This window comes from Juglans regia, chromosome 4, assembly GCF_001411555.2.
Source record: "Juglans regia cultivar Chandler chromosome 4, Walnut 2.0, whole genome shotgun sequence".
Classification (NCBI taxonomy): domain Eukaryota; kingdom Viridiplantae; phylum Streptophyta; class Magnoliopsida; order Fagales; family Juglandaceae; genus Juglans; species Juglans regia.
The window spans coordinates 28,759,849-28,781,926 of NC_049904.1; the positions used below are offsets into that span (position 1 = coordinate 28,759,849).

The 22,078-nt window shown below is 36.4% G+C and overlaps 1 protein-coding gene across 4 annotated transcripts; it reads left to right on the top strand.

Moving 5' to 3' along the window:
• Nucleotides 1-1,564: 1,564 nt before the first annotated feature.
• On the top strand, nucleotides 1,565-17,534 carry LOC108985034 (potassium transporter 11-like). 4 transcript variants are annotated; one of them, XM_018957177.2, is made up of 9 exons: nucleotides 1,565-1,925; nucleotides 2,295-2,639; nucleotides 3,232-3,460; nucleotides 4,707-4,952; nucleotides 6,295-6,345; nucleotides 6,454-6,714; nucleotides 6,833-7,000; nucleotides 14,361-14,615; nucleotides 16,303-17,534. In XM_018957177.2, the coding sequence occupies exons 2-9, from the start codon at nucleotides 2,511-2,513 to the stop codon at nucleotides 17,343-17,345; spliced, it is 2,382 nt and encodes a 793-aa protein (XP_018812722.1). In that variant the 5' UTR covers nucleotides 1,565-1,925; nucleotides 2,295-2,510; the 3' UTR covers nucleotides 17,346-17,534. The 4 variants fall into 4 exon arrangements, with proteins under 4 accessions (XP_018812722.1, XP_018812725.1, XP_018812724.1 ...); XM_018957180.2 differs by having other exon boundaries at nucleotides 1,817-1,925; nucleotides 2,393-2,639; XM_018957179.2 differs by lacking the exon at nucleotides 1,565-1,925 and adding an exon at nucleotides 2,089-2,177.
• The last annotated feature ends 4,544 nt before the right edge of the window (nucleotides 17,535-22,078 follow it).

Below are 22,078 nucleotides of genomic sequence, written 5' to 3' on the forward strand. Positions count from 1 at the left end.
TCAAGTTTTTTTTTTTTAAGCAATGAACAAGAAGATGGTGACACAGTTAGAAGAATAAAAAAAAAAGAACACAAATACTAGTTAATGTAGACCCCAGTTCATCATGTCTTTGTCCTATTCCACAAATTATATAAGAATCTACGTGGTCAAGACACTTTTTTTTTTTTTTTAATTGGAAACTATATTTAAGAAACTTTGCCGTATTAGAGACCAGATAATAGATTCCAAAAGGATTTGCCGTCTTTGTTTGATTGCAAGAGTCAGATGAATTTAATCTAATTTTAAATTAAGTCTAATATTTAAATATTAAAATTTTAAATTATTAAATTCATCTTAATTAAAAATTAAGATTCATAATTTTTTTTTAATTTTTTATAAAAAGTATTAAATTGATTTTAATATTGAAACACACTTTAAACTTAATTTAAATAGATCTCATAATATTTTTATTATTATTTAACTTATTATTATTTATAACAAATTGAATTTAGTTTAACTCAACTCAACATTTAAACATTTAAACGCAACCTTAAATCCTTATCACAGCATGATATCCGTTGGAAAAAAAAAAATCATTATTTCCTTCAATGTACCAAAAGTCTTTCCCTGCATTGATATATGGGCTGGTTATCAAATTATAAACAGTTGCCTGAAAACAAAAATTGACCAAAACATATGTTTGAGGGTGAGATAAAAATTTTATATTTTATTTAAAAATTAAAAATATTATATTTTAATATTATTATTATTTTAAAATTTAAAAAAATTAAATTGAGATCTAAAAAAATTAAATTATTTATTATATTTTATATATAAATTTAAAAAATAGATAATAATGAGATAAAAATTTTATATTTTATCTTATATTTCAAACTAGCCTTTCAAAGTGATCTCTCGATATATTATTCATTGAATCTTAAAAGGAAAATGCTAACTTAACACTCGTTAGTTACATTAAGGGCGCGCTAAGTCTCGTTTTTATAAATGAGATAAATTGAGATAAAAATTAAAAGTTGAACAAAATATTATTAGAATATATTTTTTTAATATTATTTTTATTTTGAGATTTAAAAAAATTAAATTTTTTATTTTATTTTGTGTAAAAATTTAAAAAAAAATATAACAATTAGATAAAATGATTATGAAAACAAACGATATTAAAGGCTAACATTCTAATTTATTTTAATTATTTTTCTTTCAAATAATTAAATATTTGGAAAGTTCAATACTTAAGCTTAAGCTCTCTTTTCTTTTTGTTCGTTCTCTTCTCTGGTCTAAAAGACAAACAATTTTGTTCTTATGAAGAAATATTACTTGATTGCAGATCATCACATAATGAATCAACGATCAACCAAAGTATTTCTTGAATTCTTTTCCACTAATTTGGGTTTTTCTTGAAATAGAAATAAATACAAGGATTCTTGCCAATGTGAGTACATTTATGTATCTTTTAATAATTAATGCGTATTCTGAAATAAAATGAAAATTGCATTATTTTGAGACTTTTTTGAAAAAATATATATAAACCTTAGCATTTGTTTTTTTCTCAGCAGAGATCGGCCAGTGTCACAAAGGTGTCCCCCCAGAATGACAAGCAAAACCAACTACTTCCACGCACGGACGCTCCCTTTCTCTTGAAGAGATTTTTACTTTCATGTTTATTTCCTTGAACTCTTTCAGAGAAACTCTCTGTTTCCTTGGTGTATAGAGCCAAAAGAAGCCTGCACAAGAAGACTCCCTGTTCCCATCTGTTCCGTCCTGTCCTGTTACAGAGCCTTCGTCTTTTCTCCAGAAACCGACTCGGGATAGGTCGTCTCTGGGTTTTGGTACATGTGTACGTGAGATTTCTTGTGGGTTTGTGTGATCCTGTGGCTGGGGCTGAATCTTTCCTCAAGCTGGGTCCCACTTCGGATTTCAGTGACAGAGTAATTCTTTGTCTTTTTCCCTTTATGTTCTTTGCATATGAGGTGTGCTTGAGTTGTTCAATCCTCAATTGGATTTCTGGTTTTTATTGGGTTTTCTGTAAGTGACTTGCCACAAAAAAAAATTCTTTTTAACATCAAGATTAGTCTTTTGGTTCATTTTTCAGCTTGGCTTGGTAGTCTCACTTACAGCTTGAATATTTGGTTCTTTTCTTTCACCTTCAGTTTGGTGTTAGTTTCCATCGATCATTCTGGGTAGTTAGAAATGATTTTAATTCCTTATAATTGAATTTGAATTCTCTTTTGTTGGTTCAGAACGACAGAGTTTTAGATTGGGTTATTAGTCTAATTTCAGTTTTGGTTCTTTTTCAGATTTTTATTGGTGGGAAAAGTTATAGTTGGATTGTACTAGACTTCAAGTGAAGATCAAAGTTGAGATTTTGGGTTTCGTTCACTTTGTGTTATTTCAGATTGGTTTAGTTTGCGGGTTCTGAGTCTGTTTTCCGGTTTCGGAGTGAGAGACCGAGAAAAGGGGTATCAGATAGGGTAGGTGCTGAGAGCTGCAGAATCGTTTGAACTGAGTTTCAAATGGCTTCAAGAGTGGAGGTTGATGAAGACAGTGATAACAACAAAGGCAGTATGTGGGTGTTGGATCAGAAGCTTGATCAACCTATGGATGAGGAGGCTGGAAGGCTTAGAAATATGTACAGAGAAAAAGTACGCGCAACTTTCCTTTCAAGATTGTCTCTCGCATATTAGTATGCTATATTAATTTTATAGGACATCAATCACTACTTGGTAATGCTCACAGGAAAATCACTACTTGTTAATGGCATTATAGCTCTCTGGGTTGAGCTGTTTTAAAAGCCAAGTTATAAATCAAACTAAGATTTTCAATATGATAGTTCTTGGATTTATTGTGTCTTTTATGCTCTGGCCATTTTGATCTTTAGGTCTTAAGAAGCAAGAAATGAATCCGTGGAATAGGTGTGTAGATGACGTTGCTGCATGTAAGCTTACCCCGCTATTGACTGTTTTTGTGCTAAGCTCATTAATTGAAGTAATTGTATGGGATGTGTACATGCCAGCCTATACCAAGTGTATGCGTGCTATTGAATTTAGGCTATCATCAGTAGTAACTCTCATTGTTTTATGCTATATGATTGAAGTAGTTGGATGATATGAAATCTGTGCATGCCAAACCTATACCAGGTATTATCTGGAGTAAATTGATGGATACAGAGAATATTTTATTTGTTGTTATTCCATATTCATTTTCTTTTGCTGATAAATTTTTTGATTCATACAGAAATTCTCTGCACTATTGCTTTTGCGGCTTGCATTTCAAAGTCTTGGAGTGGTTTATGGAGACTTGGGCACTTCTCCCTTGTATGTTTTTAAAAATACATTTCCGCACAAAGAAATTGAAGATCCCGAGGACGTGATTGGAGCCCTTTCCTTAATTATATACTCCCTTACTCTTATTCCACTCGTCAAGTATGTTTTCATTGTTTGTAGAGCAAATGACAATGGTCAAGGTAGCCTGATCTCATCATATTTACTCTCCTCATTAAATATTTGTATTCAAGCATTTGTAACTTGTATCAAGGAAATGCTTAGTACCACGTTCTATCATATACTGGGCTCATTTTGTGTTTAACCCAATGATGGAAGCAATACCATAAAAACCATATGAATGCTGTTATACTTCCATCTCATTTGTTTTGGAATTGACCTATTGATGAAAAAAAAGTAAGAACAGAGATGTAAATGCCAGATTGTCTTATTTTTTCTTTTCTTTTCTTGTAATTCTTTTTTTTTTTTTTTTTGGGGGGGGGGGAATTTTTTCCTAGTCCAACTGATGTAGTAGATTCATATTCTTGGTTATCACTTGTTTCCTTTGGGATAATTGGTGGCAAGTTTTATATAGCCAGTCCATGTCAATGAAGGTTCAACCACCTATTACTTATCTTAACAAGAACTCTATGTTTAAGATGTTTTGTTAAACATGCACAATGTATGCTGGCATATATACAAGAACTGTAAAATGGGAGGCATTGAATTCTTACTGATTAAAAAAAAAAAGGAGGCACTGAATTCTTATTTCATTTCTGATTTAGTCTCTTACAACCACTTTTGGAAAATGAAAAAAATCTGTTTTCGGGTTTCGATAATGTTCCTGTTTACTTGGGCTACGCCTTTTTCTCTATGGATATTAGATTTTTACTTATAAAAAAGGGGTTTCTGTAATGTAATGAGTTTATAGACTGAATTTCAGGCTAAAAAGGGTTTAATTAAGTCCTTATCTGTGGAGGGGGAAAAAAGATTGTAATATGGATACTAGAGAGAAAATGAACTATATTAAATAGGGTGCTACACCTATGGTGTTGCCGTATCCAGACTTTAGTAATTATTTGTTATTGTTTTTATTGTTCTTGCAATCTTTACACTTAGCTGAAGTAACTGTAGTATGCCTCCCTATGCATATTCCTTTCTCCAAAACTCGTCAAAACATCAGACCACTTCCTGTCTTGTGAAGCTATATAAGCAAACTGAGCTGATTTGTATTAGAACGTGCAAGGTGTTTAACCCTTATATCCTATTTGTTTGGAAAACATTAGACAGGATTATCTTTTACTTACTATTCAATTATTTTAACTGCATGCCAGTTGTACGCTACAATACAGTATCGTCTTCATTGTTCAAATTGACCCGGCATATTTCTCAATTTTAGGCCAATGAGAAACCATCAAGTTCCCTAAACTTTTTCTCTTTGTGGTGAAGGTGGAACATTTGCTCTTTATTCATTGCTTTGTCGACATGCAAAAATAAAAACTATACCTAACCAACACCGAACTGATGAGGAGCTAACAACGTATAGTCGTTCTACTTTTCATGAACAATCATTTGCTGCAAAAACTAAGAGGTGGTTGGAGAAATATGCATGTAGGAAAAATGCACTTCTTATTCTTGTCCTTGTTGGCACTTGCATGGTGATTGGGGATGGGATTCTGACTCCAGCTATATCAGGTATATCTTTCTCCATGCTGGATTATCTATGTATTTTTTTTTTCTTTGTGCTTTCCATCTTTTTGTGAGTAGTCTGCCTGAAAATCCTGTTTTTTTTCCTCCTTGAAATATAAGTACTGTGTGCATGTTATTATAAGTTACTATAACAAATTGCTGTTCCAGGTAAGATTTTAGATGGCAAACAAGTAGATAAGATAAACCAAAATAAATCAACACACAAAGGAAAGATAATGTTTACATGATTCAACACATTGGCCCACATCCACAAGTAGAGACAATCTTGGAGAAATTTCATTGATAAATTGATTAAGTATAAAGATGATAAGAGATGCTCAAAACCCTAGCTCCCAGTACACCAATGCCTACTCCATTAGTTTCATTACAAAAAAGTAGCAACTGAAATGTGATGAATGAAAAGGGATTACGGTTTTGAAAATTGCTGAAATTGGAGAGAGAGCATGTGATATCTTGCTTATGCCTTAACAGTGAGAATAAATAACTTGTTCCTGTTATTTCGTGTGAGTATCACACGATATGTTCATTAGGCATAAATGTCTATATTCGTCCAATGTTGGGTTAATTACTTGCAGCTGATTAATATGCTATTTTGTGCACGATGTAGTAAATGGGGCCACTAATGGATCCCAAGATCCCTGTTAATCCATCTGTATTACTGTGGTAAGGAATCAATGCAAATTGGGAAGATATTAAAGCATAAGACATGCATCATTTTTGTGATTTTTTTTTTAATTGTACTTGAAATGATGTTAGAGCTGGAAAGTCTGACACATTTGATTGGTCCTCTTTAAATTGGAAGAGAGAGTTTGACACCCCTAATCTGAAATTCACTTTGAGGAACCTTTTCCATGTTATTGCTTTAGCTTTTATATGTATATTCTCCAAAAGTGGGGTGTCCAAATTAAATTCTATAACTTTTTGTATAGAGAAGGAAACCCCTTAACAACTGCTTTCAGTTTCAATATTTTGATTACTAGCATTTCAGATTTCACCTGCTTATCTACTGCGAGACACATCTGATAGATTTTATCATGGTGAGTGACATACAGAGGGAAATAACTGGGAAGGTTGGAAGAAATCAACTTTATGAAGCCATCACCATCTTTTTGAGATTTATGGGGTTTTTAAGTAGTTCAGTGTTTGCTAATCCAGTTTTTAGTTCTTTCCTTGTTCTTTGCGCATGTTATTTTAATTAACTTATAATACACATCTAAAGCTATATTCGCAAAAATCCACTGTAATTATTTTCCTGGTAATCTTGTTTATTTCTTGAGTACCTTCTTTTGAAATCCATTTAAGATGTTTAACCATGCGATCTTTACAGTTCTATCCGCTGTTGGGGGAATCAATGTAGGAAACAACAGAATCAATAATGGTATTGTATCACTCCTGAAATTGTCGCTTATTTATTTGTCTCAGAAAATATATATTTTTATATTAATTCATATTTGAGTCTTTAGCAGCCTCTTGCTTTTCTGTACAGGTGTCATTGTGCTGGTTTCTGTTGTAATATTAGTAGGATTGTTTAGCTTGCAACACTATGGTACAGATAGAGTTGGTTGGCTCTTTGCTCCTATTGTTCTGCTTTGGTTCCTCTTAATTGGAGGTATAGGCATGTTCAACATCTGGAAATATGATAGAAGTGTTCTGAGAGCTATCTCACCTCTTTACATATTCCGTTATTTTAAAAGGAGAGGGAAAACTGGCTGGACCTCCCTTGGAGGTATTATGCTTAGTATAACAGGTAGACTTTCTATCATCTCAATCAATCCATTTTTTTTGTTTTTAAGCCAGCGAGCTAAAGCAAATGATATAATATTTGATGATTTTGGATTCTAATGGCTACATATGAATTGCCACAGGCACAGAGGCACTTTTTGCCGACTTAGCTCATTTTCCTGCTCCAGCCATACAGATTGCTTTCACCATAGTTGTCTTTCCTTCACTTCTTTTAGCCTATTCTGGACAAGCTGCCTACCTTATGAATCATAGAGATCATGCTGTCGATTCATTTTATCGTTCTATTCCAGGTTTGTTCTAATTTTAATGTATGATTTCCTTGACTCTTCTTATAGCCACATCTCTGCATAGCTTGGATAAATTTTTTAAATCATTCGATTGGAGATTGCTTCAACCTATATAATGTCTTCTCTAAACTGTACTCTTTACCATTCGCTGAGGTAAGTTCAAGACCAGAAGAAAAAACTCCATTGGCAAATGCATTATTTGTATTAGATTGAAGCCGACTTAAATTCATCACCAAATAAAGCACGACTTGAATTGAATTCATCATCATCACTGGAGCAAACATCTCTTTATAGTCAATCCCTTAAGTTTTGTGAAGCCTTTAGCTACCGATCTTGTGTTGTACATTTCTGTGGAAGCATATGTCTTTTGCCTCACAGTGAGCACCAATTTGCATCCAGTTGAGGTAATTCAACAAGGTCTCATATGTTATTCTTGAGCTGTCATATCTCCAGGCATTGCTTCTCTCCACTTTGGATTGGCAAGCTATAGCAAGTTTTGAGTATAGATGCAGAAGACAACCGAGATACGTAGGTATGATACAGTGGTGAATGATTCATATAGGAAACAAATTTAGATATAAGATATTGAGTACAAGATCTAGTCCCTTTATGTAATTGATCGAACATGAGTAGGATTACCTAAATCAGAGTTTGATGATTGACACGGAGGAGGACGAGGACTGGTCTTTTTTTGATCTTCTTGAAATAAGCTCTCAATTCCTTAACAAGCGGCACATGTATTTCCATACTGAATGCATCAATAAAATGCCACTGCTCCGTAATAGGTTGTTGGGCTTCATGCTCTTGGAACAAAGCAGCGGATAAAGGAACCTTGGATAGTATTTCTTTAGTGTTACTCTCTCCCCAAAGAGTAGTCAATGTGTTGGAAATAGGAGATTTAGAAAAAATCACATCCATTTGTTGGAAAGTTTCCAAATCTGTCTGGTCAACTTTTCTGGATTGTAGGGGAATATTGGCTGTAAATGTGTGAATATTCTAGGAGATTTGGTTTCCTTAGAAGTTAGCATTTAATTTATTCTTTCCTTATTTTCTTCTGCTGTCATTTATAAATACTGCCTTGTATCTATGCTACGAATTAATGAGAATTATTCCTACAAACTGCTATCTCATTCTAGATGGTATCAGAGAAATTCTGGTTTTGATTCGTCTAAAACCCTAATTTCTCTAGCAGCTCAAATCCGACTCTAATCTCTTGGGTTTTCTTCCTTCTTCATCTCTGCCCTTCTCTTCCTTTGCTGTCAAACCTTTCACCATTGCTGACACTTCAAACAAGACCAAACCCAAAACCAAACCTAAACCAAAAACTACCCATTCTGAACCATACTGTGTCCAAATCACCAACATACGAATGAAGGAGGCTAACTTCCTGCGGTGGTCACAATCAGTCCGGATGTATATTCGAGGGAGAGGGAAGATAGGGTATTTGACTGGTGAAACCAAGGAGCCTGAGAAAACAGACTCACCCTATGTTGTATGGGATGTTGAGAATTCCATGGTGATGGTGTGGCTTGTGAATGCTATGGACGAAGAGATTAGCGCAAATTACATGTGCTATTCTACTGCAAAGGAACTTTGGGACAATGTTAGTCAGATGTACTTTGACCTTGGAAATTACTCTTAGATATATGAATTGCAGCAAAAGATCAGCAATACTCACCAAGGAGAAGGCAGTGTAACAAGGTATTTCAATGTTCTTAAGGGACTATGGCATGATTTAGACTTATTCAATGATTATGAATGGAAAAATCCTGATGATTGCAATCACAATAAGAAGATGGTGGAGAATGCTAGAATTTTTAAATTCTTGGCTGGACTTAATGATGAATTTGATAAAGTCAGGGGAAGGATTCTAGGGAGACAGCTGCTACCTCCACTCGGGGAGGTATTTTCTGAAGTGCGACGAGAAGATTGTCGTTGACTTATCGGAATGTCATGATGAAAAAAAAGGAGGATGAAACCGTGGAGACTTCTGCATTAGTTGCTGCCAACCCTGCTCCTTATGGTGCTACTAGCACAGATTTGGCCACTGCCAATGTTTTTGCACAGCGGCCTTATTCTAACCAACGGAGGTTTGAAGAAAAGCCTTGAGTATGGTGTGATTACTGTAATAAGCCACGCCACACTCGAGAGACTTGCTGGAAACTCCATGGAAAGCCAGCAAACTGGAAGAGCAGTAAATCTGGAAGCAACTATACAATCCCTAAAGCCAATGAAGCCAAGGCTAGTTTCCTGAGTGCTGAGCAGGTGGATCACCTTCTTTAATTGCTGAAATCCACTCCTACATCCGGTCCTCCTACTGGTTCCTTAGCCCAAACAGGTGATATCTCTAGTGCCTACTCTTGTGGCTTAGCTCTTGCACCATGGATTATTGATTCTGGTGCATCCGATCATATGACTAGTACCTCACAATTGTTTCACTCTTATTACCCTTGTCCTGGTAATAAAAAGGTTAGAATTGCAGATGAGAGTGTTTTATCCATTGCCGGAACAGCATCTGTCCAAATCTCTGAGAAAATCGAACTAAAATCTGTCCTTCACGTCCCTAAACTTGCTTGTAATATGCTGTCTGTTAGTAAACTCTCACGGGATTCTAATTGTCATGTCATATTTTTTTATTCCCATTGTGAATTTCAGGACCTAGTCTTGGGGAGGATGATTGGCAGTGTTAGGATGATTGATGGACTCTATTATTTCAATGAAAACCTATTCATAAACAAGCTCAGGGTTTGAGTAGTATTACTAGTTCAATATCTGTACGTGAACAATAATGCTTTGACATCTTAGACTAGGACATCCTAGTTTTCCCTATTTAAAACATTTGTTTCCTAGCTTATTTAAAACCTTGGATTGCAACTCTCTTGATTGTGATACTTGTCATTTATTCAAGAGTCATCGAAACACTTATAAATAAAAAATTTATTGTGCTTCAAAACCTTTTTATTTAATCCATAGTGATGTTTGGGGTCCCTAAAAAATACTACTGCATCTAGAAAAAAATGGTTTGTGACGTTTATTGACGATCATACACGGTTGTGTCGGGTGTATTTGATGAGTGACAAATCTTAAGTTGAAAAAATATTCAAGGAGTTTTATAATATGGTTGAAAATCAATTTCAAAAAACAATCAATATTCTTAGAATCGACAATGGTACTGAATACTTCAACAAATGTTTAAGAATGTTTCTTTCAGAAAAGGGTATTCAACATCAATCCATTTGTCGTGACACCCTACAACAAAATGGCATTGCCGAGAGAAAAAATCATCACTTATTAGAGGTTGCACAGACCATACTATTTTCTATGCATGTTCCTAATATTTATGGGGTGATGCTCTTTTAACTGCATGTTATCTCATTAATAGGATACCTATTCGAGTTTTAAAATACATCACACATTTAGCTTGCCTAAAGGAGATTTTCCCTACTTGTCGGATAGCATCAAATTTGCAACTAAAAGTTTTTCGATGCACTGTTTTTGTTCATATACCGACCCATCTTCGATCCAAACTTGATCCTATGGCAGAAAAATGTGTTTTCCTCGATATGCTCCTAATAAGAGAGGGTACAAATGTTTTAATCCCATAACAAAAAAAATTCACGTAAGTATGAATGTCATTTTTATTGAAAAACAACCTTATTTTAACCATAACTATCTTCAGGGGGAGAAAAAGAAAAATGAAGATGAGTTCTGGCAAACTTCTACACCTCTCCCTAATGTTTTCCTTGACATTGAGATCTATACTTCTCCTTTAAAAGGTCAGAAAATCGATACTTTACCTAGTGAAAATAATGGAAATACTAGTCTACCGGTACAAGGCATGAGTGATTCACAAACAGGGAGAGAAATACTACCAGATATTCCCTCATCTGAGCTTCGTGTTTATACCAAAAGAAGATATCGTTAGAATAATAGAAATCATTCTTCAAATCCAGAGCAAGGCCAATCATCATCACCTCCACGAGTTGGTCATTCAAATACTCCAAGTACCTCTTCTTCTCCTGCTCCTTCTGTTGATAATTCAGCTGATCTTGATCTGCCTATAGCCCTTAGGAAAGGAGTTCGAATCTGTACCACACATCATATTGCCAAACATCTATCCTAGCATAGACTCTCTGATACTCTTAAGGCCTTTACATCAAGTGTTTCTCATCTGTTTATTCCAAGAACCATTCAAGAAGCCCTGGATCACCCGTAATGGAGATTGACTGTTCAAGAAGAGCTGAATGCACTAATTGCTAATGGCACGTAGGAAATTGGTGATCTACCGGAGGGGAAGAAGACTGTTGGCTGTAAATGGGTATTTACAGTTAAATTCAAGGCTAATGGTAGTATAGAGAGGTACAAAGCAAGACTTGTGGCGAATGGGTTCACTCAAACATATGGAATTGACTACCTAGAAACATTTACTCATGTAGCCAAGATGAACTCAATCTGTATGTTACTCACTCTAGCAGTTCACTCCTACTGGCCCTTATATCAATTAAATGTGAAGAATACCTTCTTAAATGGAGACCTAGAGGAGGAAGTTTTTATGGATCTACCACCAGGCTTTAAAGGCAAAGGTGGCAAAGGCAAGGTGTGCAGATTGATGAAATCATTGTATGGACTCAAACAATCACCTAGAGCTTTGTTTGAACGCTTTGGGAAGGTGGTAAAGAGTCACGGCTACTGCCAAGGTCAAGCTGATCACACTATGTTCTATAGACACACTGGTGGAGGCAAAGTAGCTATTCTTATTGTCTATGTTGATGATAATATTCTGACAGGTGATGACAGCAATGAGCTTGAGAGGTTAAAGAAGATTCTTGCTAAGGAGTTTGAGATCAAAGACTTGGGTAACTTGAAGTATTTCCTTGGTATGGAGTTTGCAAGGTCAAAGAAAGGAATTTTTGTTTCCCAATGAAAATATGTTCTTGATTTACTTGGAGAAACAGGTTTACTAGGGTGTAAAGCAGCAGAGATACCTATAGAGCCGAACCTAAGACTTCAACCAGCTAAACTTGAAGAAGTAAGCAATAGAGAACAATGCCAAAGATTGGTAGGGAAACTCCTTTATCTTTCTCACACATGTCCTGACATGGCTTTTGCAACAAGTGTGGTAAGCCAATTTATGCACTCACCAAGACTTGAGCATTTTGATGCGGTTTACAAAACCCTAAGGTACCTAAAGGGGACTCCAGGTAAAGGCTTATTATTTGGAGGTCATGGGAATCTACAAGTTGAAATATACACTGATGCAAATTGGGCTGGAAGTGTCACTGATAAAAGGTCAACTTCTAGCTATTGCACATTTGTTGGAGGAAACTTAGGCCCCGTTTGGATAGTGAGATGAGATGAGATGGTTTTAGATGAAAGTTGAATAAAATATTGTTAGAATATTATTTTTTAATGTTATTATTGTTTTGAAATTCGAAAAAATTGAATTGTTTATTATATTTTGTGTGGAAATTTGAAAAAGCTGTAATGATGAGATGAGATGAGATGAAACCGTTTTTGTATCCAAACGGGGCCTTAGTAACATGGCGCAGCAAGAAACAAAATATGGTGGCAAGGAGTAGTGCAGAGGCCAAGTTTAGGGCTGTTGCTCATGGAATTTGTGAAGCGCTGTGGATTAAAAGATTGCTGGAAGAATTAAAGGTTACTAATTCACTACCAATGAAACTGTATTGTGATAATAAAACTGCAATAGCTATTGTTCATAATCCAGTTCTTCATGATAGAACAAAACATGTGGAGGTGGACAAGCGTTTTATCAAGGAGAAAATAGATAGTGGGGTAATCTGTTTACCCTATATCTCGACAGTTGAGCAAGTAGCAGACATACTTACAAAGGGACTGCCAATGAAACAGTTTGAAAACTTAATCAACAAGCTGGCATGGAAGATATCTTTAGACCAGCTTGAGGTGGAGTGTTGGAAAGTTTCCAAATTTGTTTGGCCTACTTTACTAGAGTCTAGGGGAATATTGGCTATAAATGAGAGAATATTCTAGGAGATTTAGTTTCCTTAGAAGTTAGCATTTAATTTATTCTTCCTATTTATTCTTTCCTTATTTTCTTCTGCTGTAATTTATAAATACTGCCTTGTATCTATGTTACGAATTAATGAGAATTATTCCTACAAACTGCTCTCTCATTCTGGACCATGGATAAAAGAGCTTTCTAGGAGGAGGATAGCATCTGCAACCTTTTTGAGTGGGAGAATAGCCAAGGCGAAACATTCTAGGATTTTAGGATCTAATTTATACCAAGCTTGACCACAAGCATGAACTAAGAAAAGACATCCTGTTGATTATCACATGTCCCAACAACTTCAACTGTTGGAAAGAGGTATATCATGTTGAATCACCATACTTATAAAAAAAAAATCATATCGAATCACTACTAGTCCCAAAAGCTTAAGCCGTTGGGAAGAAATAAATGTAATTATTTAAGTTATATTTTAACACACCCAAAGACTCATGGAGGAACCACAAAAAGAATGGATGGGAGAGGTGATAAAACTTTAATCAGCATCTTGAAGTTTAAACTAATAGGACATGTTGGATTTAATCACTTCCTTATATTTTAATACTCCAAACTCCTATAATGTGTTGGTAATGGGAGGATTTTAAAAAGGTCGCATCCTTGGATAAAAGAGCTTTGTAGGAGGAGAATAGCATCTGCACCCTTTTTGACTGGTAGTATAGCCCAAGGAGATACATTTAAGGATTTTAGGACCTAATTTATTCCAGGCTTGACCATAAACATTAACCAAGAAAATACACACGGAGACTCATGGAGGAACCACAAAGAGAATGGATGAGGAAGGAGGTGATAAACTTCAATAGGTGTCTTGAAGCTAAACTAATAGGAAATGGTTAATTTAATCACTTAAATCGCGAAGCATGAACTGAATATTGAAAGCAGAATACTTCAGGATAAAAGCCTCAAGATTATGCCCATCTCATTAAGTTTACACTCCTTTTTTAACACTGTTCAATGTTGTATATTCTCAGCCATTGGAATGTGCTGAATCTCTTGACCATTGTCAATCATTACTGAAAGTGAGTGACCAAACCATTATCGGGGATAAATCTTTATCAGTTGCATTGACATTAAGCTTCTAAACATATGGATGTCAGTGGTTCAATTTACCTGCAAAAGAGTTGAGTTGCTAAAGAAGGGGCTTGTTGCAATACTCTCAAAACACACTCATCGTTGCCTGGCTCTTCTCTAACATTTGTATGATGTGTTTGAACTGTTTGATTTGGCAAGGGTTTCTTAAACATTTCTATGAAATGGATGCACTGTTCAATAAAGCAGGGTATCTCTGATACATACTGATCTAATCTTGTTCTGCAGAGAGTATATATTGGCCGGTATTTCTTGTTGCAACTGCAGCAGCTATAGTTGCAAGTCAGGCAACCATATCTGCAACGTTTTCGATAATTAAGCAGGCTCTTGCACTTGGCTGTTTTCCAAGAGTTAAAGTTGTACATACATCCAAAAAGTTCCTTGGCCAAATATATGTTCCAGATATTAATTGGATCCTTATGATTCTATGCATCGCTGTGACTGCTGGGTTCAAAAATCAAGTCCAAATTGGAAATGCTTATGGTGAGTCTGCTTCTTCTTAATTTTTGGAGTTCTTTCTTCCCCATTTTCATCCTGATCAATATTTTTCTGCTAGGAAATATCACAATACACTGGCAACATTAATATATATCTGTGGTTCTGTGAATAAAATTCTACATGCCTAGTGTCAAAGGGTGGGTTTGGGATGAGCTGTAGACTCAGACATCCTGGATTCAATTTCGCAATAAGAGTTCTCCTAGATTACCAGATCATGATTACGGTGGTCGAGATTGTGTATCTGGGGTTTACTTCCCAAGGGTGGGGTCCAAAAGGCTTTGCCTTGGTGAGATTCCCCACTATAAATAGACTGACAGGTAAAAGGATTTCCTTCTTTCTTCCCATAAGGTGGTTCTCTAGGGAACCTCCAGACCAAGTAGGTCTATGAATAAGCTGATCAATCCCACGATTTTACCGATTGGCTTCACAGTAGTTTGTGAGTTTTTCCTCTTTTTAATCTCTCAAGATTTATGCAAACTTTTTCTTGTAACGGAAATGAAATTGTTTTGCTAGTGGAGCCTGCCAGATTGACCTTGGGAATTCTCCAAGCTGCCCCTTGCAATATATCTGCAGAGAACTGGAGTCTATATTGGTCAAGTTAAGGCTATAGTGGAACATATACCTTAATAAGGTTTTAACATAGATCAAATTTTTTGAAACAAAAAAAGTTTAAATCAAATAACCTGTTGTTGGCCTTAGTTTGTACGAACACTGTAAAGTGGATATATATATATATATATATATATTTGTGACTAAGATCCATTAGTTGTTCTTCTTTGATTGTTTCCAAGCCTCTGCGCAATATATTTTTTATGCGGGGGAAGCCCACTAATACTGAAAGTGAACTTTCTATATTAAATATATATATATATAGTGTTTTGTACTTAAAGCGAGCCTCGTTTCCATGTAGAGTGGGTGATTGTACGGGAACAAGGAAAATTAAAGGATTTGTGCCCTTTATCATAGAGCTTGACTAGACTTCCCAATGGGACATTATCGTCTTTTCAGTGGTGTGGGTTTCTTTTCAAGGACACGATGTGTTGTTGTAGGTTCTTCTAAGAATATTCTTTTTCACTAAACATTGCTTTTTTCAGTGGTTTGCTAGCTCAACTTTCACCTCTATATGCAAATATTTTTAGTGCAAAAAGGTTCAGTCAATAGCACCATTGTGCCAAAAAGATAGAAGATAGTATAATAGTATATACCTCAGCATATATACTAATTGGTTTATATACATTTACCCTTTCAAGATTGTAGTTGTTGTAGGTTCTTCTAAGAATATTCTTTTTCACTAAACATTGCTTTTTTCAGTGGTTTGCTAGCTCAACTTTCACCTCTATATGCAAATATTTTTAGTGCAAAAAGGTTCAGTCAATAGCACCATTGTGCCAAAAAGATAGAAGATAGTATAATAGTATATACCTCAGCATATATACTAATTGGTTTATATACATTTACCCTTTCAAGATTGTAAAAAATTTTAAAATTCTCCAGGGATGTTTTAGGAAAAAAAAAAAGGTTCTCTTGGCTCGTTATCAATAGATTCATCTAATTTAATATATTTTTAAGTACTTTTTACCTTTTGTGATCACATTTTAAGCCCCCCCCCCCACACACACACACACACACTGAGAAATGCACTCAACTGTTTAACATTGTTGTGTTACTGCAGGCACAGCAGTGGTAATAGTCATGTTGGTAACCACATTGCTCATGATTTTAATCATGCTATTAGTTTGGCGCTGCCACTGGATACTTGTCCTCATCTTCACAGTCTTATCGCTGGTTGTTGAGTGCACTTACTTTATTGCTGTACTCTTCAAGGTTGATCAAGGTGGGTGGGTTCCCCTTGTAATTGCAGCAGCATTTCTTCTCATCATGTACGTATGGCATTATGGTACAGTGAAACGCTACCACTTTGAGATGCACAGTAAGGTGTCAATGGCATGGATTCTAGGGCTGGGCCCCAGTTTAGGACTGGTCCGTGTCCCTGGGATTGGGCTTGTGTACACTGAGCTAGCAAGTGGGGTTCCCCACATCTTTTCTCACTTCATCACTAATCTGCCTGCCATCCACTCTGTTGTTGTCTTTGTCTGTGTGAAATATCTTCCAGTCTACACAGTCCGAGAAGAAGAGAGATTTCTTGTGAAACGGATTGGACCCAAGAGTTTTCACATGTTCCGCTGTGTAGCGAGATATGGTTATAAAGACCTGCACAAGAAAGATGATGATTTCGAGAATAAGCTGTTTGATGCCCTCTTCTTGTTTGTCCGGCTTGAATCCATGATGGAAGGGTGTTCAGACTCCGATGAGTATAGTCTCTATGGTCAGCAAACCCAGCAGTCGAGAGATGGTCTGCTTGACAACAATGGCAACTCAAGTTCTTCCAATATGGACCCAACTATTTCATCAGTGGACTCGATTGTTCCTGTTAGATCCCCCTTGCACGTAAACAGAACCGTAGGTTCATCCGGTCAGGCAAGTGCCCAGACTGAGATTGACGAGTTGGAATTTTTGAAGAACTGTAGAGATGCTGGGGTGGTTCACATTCTGGGAAACACAGTGGTGAGAGCAAGGAGGGATTCAAAATTCTACAAGAAGATAGCTATTGATTACATATATGCATTTCTTCGGAAAATGTGCAGGGAAAACAGTGTGATCTTCAATGTACCTCATGAGAGTCTTTTGAATGTTGGCCAGGTTTTCTTTGTCTGATGTTTTGGTGATAATATAAGTAAATTATATTTGGTCGTGTGTGTGTGTGTTACTATAATGCTCGTCATTTTTTACATGCTGCCGCGAGAATGAGAATGCTGGTCGGTTAAGAACTGATCTGAAGCAAATTACAAAGTAAACAAGCCCACAAGCAAAATTGCAAGAAATTGGGGCAGAGCTACCCTGATCATTGTATGATTTGATTTTCTTGCACTGGGCATGGTGAAAGTTTAGGTCAAAGGCGTCATGAATTCTTAAGAAAGATGACTAGTTATAAGTTGATATACCAGCCAGTATAAAGCAGAAACACCCTGTAAATCAAGGTGAACTGCAAAAGAATGCATTTTAATCTAGAGCCCTTTTATGCTGTCTGTAATGGTTTTAAAGTTAATGCACTCTGCAAATAATCGGATGGTTTCCACTTTCTAGGCTTTGGAGATTGGTAAATTCTGAATGCGTCAACTGTTAAATGCTGTACTGGAGCTGTGATAAGTTAAGACATTAGCATGTCATCACGGTTGTTTTGCTCTGAAAGAAGAATTTATACTGTTTCCTGCCTACAGCTATCCCCCCATCAATTATCAAAGTAAACCATGTGAAGAGTTACAGATAATTTTTAGGTCTCGTTTGGTTACTTAGTTTAGACAAGATGAGATTGTAAGAGAATATTTACTGCAATATTTTGAATAAATTGTTTCCCACACATTTCATTTGATATGAGAACAACATGTATACACATCCTTAAGTTCTATTTTAAGAATGATACATACGTTTAAGCTAAATCTATGCTATAATTACAATATACAGCTATGAGAATAAAGGTGTGCAGCAGTTACAAATGACAGAATATACACCATGATTTTAGGCTAGATATGCTCTGTTATGCCTTGGTTTTTATTCATGCAATATTCCTTTATATGCCCCTGCAAGATTGAGCTTCCATTAGCAAGACCAATCTTGTTGTGTAGTAATTCTGTTTGCTGTCGAGACAGTGGCTTTTTCAGCAAGTCAGCCAGTTGATCTTGGGTGTGAACACGTCGAACTTGAAGGCTTCCTTGGTGGACCGGGTCCCGCACAAAATGAAGATCAATTTGAATATGTTTCATGCGAGAATGGTTTACTGGATTGAAACTAAGATGTGTAGCACCAAGATTATCACAGAGAAGCTGAGGTGCAGTTTTGAGTGGAAAACCAAGTTCATTGAGGAGATTTTGAAGCCACATGGTTTCAGAAGTTGCATTTGCAAGTGCTCGGTATTCAGCTTCTGTTGAAGATCTTACAACAACTCTTTACTTCTTTGAACTCCAAGAAATTGGAGTTGATCTTAGAAAGCTGATGTATGCAGAAGTGGAGGTGCAGTCATCAACATTTCCAGCCCAGTCAGCATCAGAAAATGTTGTTAAAGTAAGCAAACCAGCTTTACAAATATGTATACCATGGAAAATGGTTTGTTTTAAATAACAAAGAAGCCTTTTTGTTGATGTCCAGGGAGTTTGTGTTAGCTTGTGCATGAATTGAGAGAGCTTGTTGACCATGAAGGAGATATATGGACGTGTCAAGGAAAGATACTGAAGACTTCCAATAATTCGGCGAAATTCTAAGCTGTCCATTGGAGCAATGCCATCAACTAATTGGAGGGATTGACTTGTTGAGAGAGGAGTAGAGACATCCTTTGCACCACTCATATTAGTATTAGACAAGAGATCACGAACATATTTATGTTGTGATAAAAAGAGGCCAGCCCGAGTAGATACAACCTCAACCCCTAGGAAAAAATTAAGAAGACTCATATCTTTGAGAGAGAACTTGTCACCCTGTTGCTTGATAATAGAAGCCACAAAATTAGAATTATTGCCTGTAATGACAAGATCATCAACGTAAACCAGGAAATAACAAGTTATTGAGCCTTGATTGTAGATAAATAAAGATAAATCTACCTTGGAAGTGTGAAAACCAAACTGAAGAATGACATTTTTCAGAGCTGTATACCAAGCCCGTGTGGCTTGTTTGAGCCCATAGATGGCTTTTCTAAATCGGCAAATATGGTTAGGCTTGGACAAATCTTTAAACCCCGGTGGTTGAATCATATAAACTGTTTCAGTTAATTTCCTATTTAAAAAGACATTATTAATGTCCATTTGCCTAAACTCCAATCCATTCATAACAGCAATAGTCATAACATCTCTAATAGTGGCAGGTTTAACTATTGGGCTAAATGTTTCTTTGTAATCGAGACTAGGTCTTTGATTATATCCCTTGGCAACAAGACGGGCTTTGAATCTGTCCACTGACCCATCAGCTTTTCTCTTCACCCTGAACACCCTTACAGCTCACTGGTGTGCAATTTGAAGGAGAGGGAACTAAGTCCCAAGTTCCATGTCTCATGAGTGCAGTAAGTTCATTTGACATAGCCTCACGCCACTGAGGTTGTGATATGACCTGACTCACACTAGTTGGTTCAATGGTTTGTGGAAGTGGATGTTTGGAAACAAAGTTAAGTTGTTTTGGTTTGAAAATTTGGTTAATGGACCTAGTAGTCATTTGATGTACCCTTTGAGGTTGAACAGACGGATTTGAAATTTTTGTGGGATTCAGGTTTTGGGTGTTTTCGATCTGACCTAAAGGTTTGTGTAGCAATTCGGTCATGAGAAATTGAAGGCATCACAAATTGAGAAGCATTCAAGCATTCATATGCAGTAGAAATAGGATTCAAATTTTGGGTATTTCTACCGAGGGATTCCGATACAGTTACAACAGTAGAAGAGTTTGGGTTTTCAGGGTTACCTGAAGAGGATGCGACGATGGCATGAACACTTTCAGGAAGCACTAGAGGAGGCAATGAAACAGGTGTCATTGATGGTGGTACACTTACTGGTAACGACTGGACATCAAGAAAGAGAGGAAAGGAATTTGGTGTTGGTCATGTGGACTGAGTGTGTAAAGAAGACACAGATGGAAGGAGTTGTTGATTTTCATTAAACAACACGTGGCGTGAGATGTAAATTTTATGGGTGTGGGGTTCCAGAAATTTGTATGCATTTTGTGTTGGTGAGTATCTGAGGAATGCACATGGTTTTGACTTGGGCTCCAGTTTATTAGAGTTGTAGGCCCGTGTGAGTGGATAACAAAGACACTCAAATTTTTTCAATTTGAGGTAATTGGGCTTTTGGCCAAAAAGAGTTTCACAGGGGGATTTGTTTTGAAGAAGTGGTGTGGGTTGCCTGTTTATGAGGTATGAGGCAGTTTGGAATGATGTGGCCAAAGGGAAAAATCAAGAGAAGCATCATGAAGAAGTGTAAGGCCGGTTTCAACAAGATGTTGATGGCAACGTTCGGAGACACCATTTTGTTGTGGAGTGTGAGGGGCGGTGGTATAGTGAGTAATGTCATTAAGCGACAAGAAGGATTTTAATGCAATAAACTCACCACCATTGTTAGAGAAGATGGTTGATTTTTGTTTGAAAGCGAGTTTCAACAATTCTTTTGAAATGTGAAAAGATACTAGAAACACTGGATTTATTGACCATCGGATAAAACTACATATATTTTGTATAATGATCAACAAAAAGAAGATAGTACTGTGACCTATCAATTTCGGTGTAACTAGCTAGTCTCCAAACATATGTGTAAATTAATTCAAGAGGAGCATGACTTTGGAGACTAGTGACATGAAAAGGTTGTTGGTGTGCTTTATTAATGGAACACAAACTACATAATGAAGACAATTTTTGTGATGTAACAGGAAGAGAAAAATTCTTAACAAGATTGTGAACAATTTTGAGTGATGGATGTCCAAGATGCTTGTGCCACCCATCAATCGATGTTCGTTCATGCACATTTGCAACCATTTTTTTATGAAGAAGCTACCATTGGTTTTGGAAAAGTGTAGACCTCATTGTCACATGCTCCTCGGATTAGAATCACCCTCGTGGTCTTGTCCTTCACAAAGAAATGAAAAGGGTGAAACTCAACAATAACATTATTTTGTTTGGTGAGATGATGAACATAAATTAAGTTTTTGCAAAGGTTTGGAACACAAAGTGTATCACGAAGGATAAAAGTTCATTCAGGGGAGTGCAAGGCCAAGGAACCAATGTGTGAGACAGCTAAACCTGAACCATCACCAAGAATTACTTCATCAGTGCCATCATATTCTGAGTGAATAGACAAATTTGCAAGATCACCCATGATGTTGTGGGAAGTAGCCAAATCAAGAAGCCAAGTTTTTTCTTTTCTCATAGAGGTCTGAGCACAATTCACAGTTACTCCATTTGAATGTAGCTAAGGACAGACCTTAGCTATGTGACCCAGTTGGTCACAAATTTGGCATTTGGGCTGGTAACGTCTATTGGAGTTATTGGGCCGACCCGAGCCATTGTGAGACCGAAGGCCATCTCGCTAGGAATTATTCTTAGACTAGGCTAAGTTGTTGCCTTTTTGTTGTCCATTTGTTTTGAAAAACTTATTTGCAGGATCACTTTCCTGTTTCGTCTGGTTCGTGTAATTGGCAGTAGCAACAAGCTGTTGGTTTGCAGCTTCCAAATGTCGCAGGTAGGACTCATGGCCTACCAAGAGATCATGTAGCTCCTCAAACGCCAGCAAGGTCTCTTGTGCTCAGATTGGCGCAGCTATCTCCCTGAAATCAGGACCTAATCCATTCAAGACATAAAGAGTTAGGTCATCATCCGAAATCGGATGATCAATAATAGCAATTTCATCAACCAATGCCTTGAC

Bases quoted from the DNA above. Each gene is read 5' to 3' on its own strand.
- LOC108985034 (XM_018957177.2), top strand. From the start codon at position 2,511: ATGGCTTCAAGAGTGGAGGTTGATGAAGACAGTGATAACAACAAAGGC. The intron at 2,640-3,231 runs GTACGCGCAACT...TGATTCATACAG, and splicing joins GAAATATGTACAGAGAAAAA to AAATTCTCTGCACTATTGCT. The intron at 14,616-16,302 runs GTGAGTCTGCTT...GTGTTACTGCAG, and splicing joins CCAAATTGGAAATGCTTATG to GCACAGCAGTGGTAATAGTC.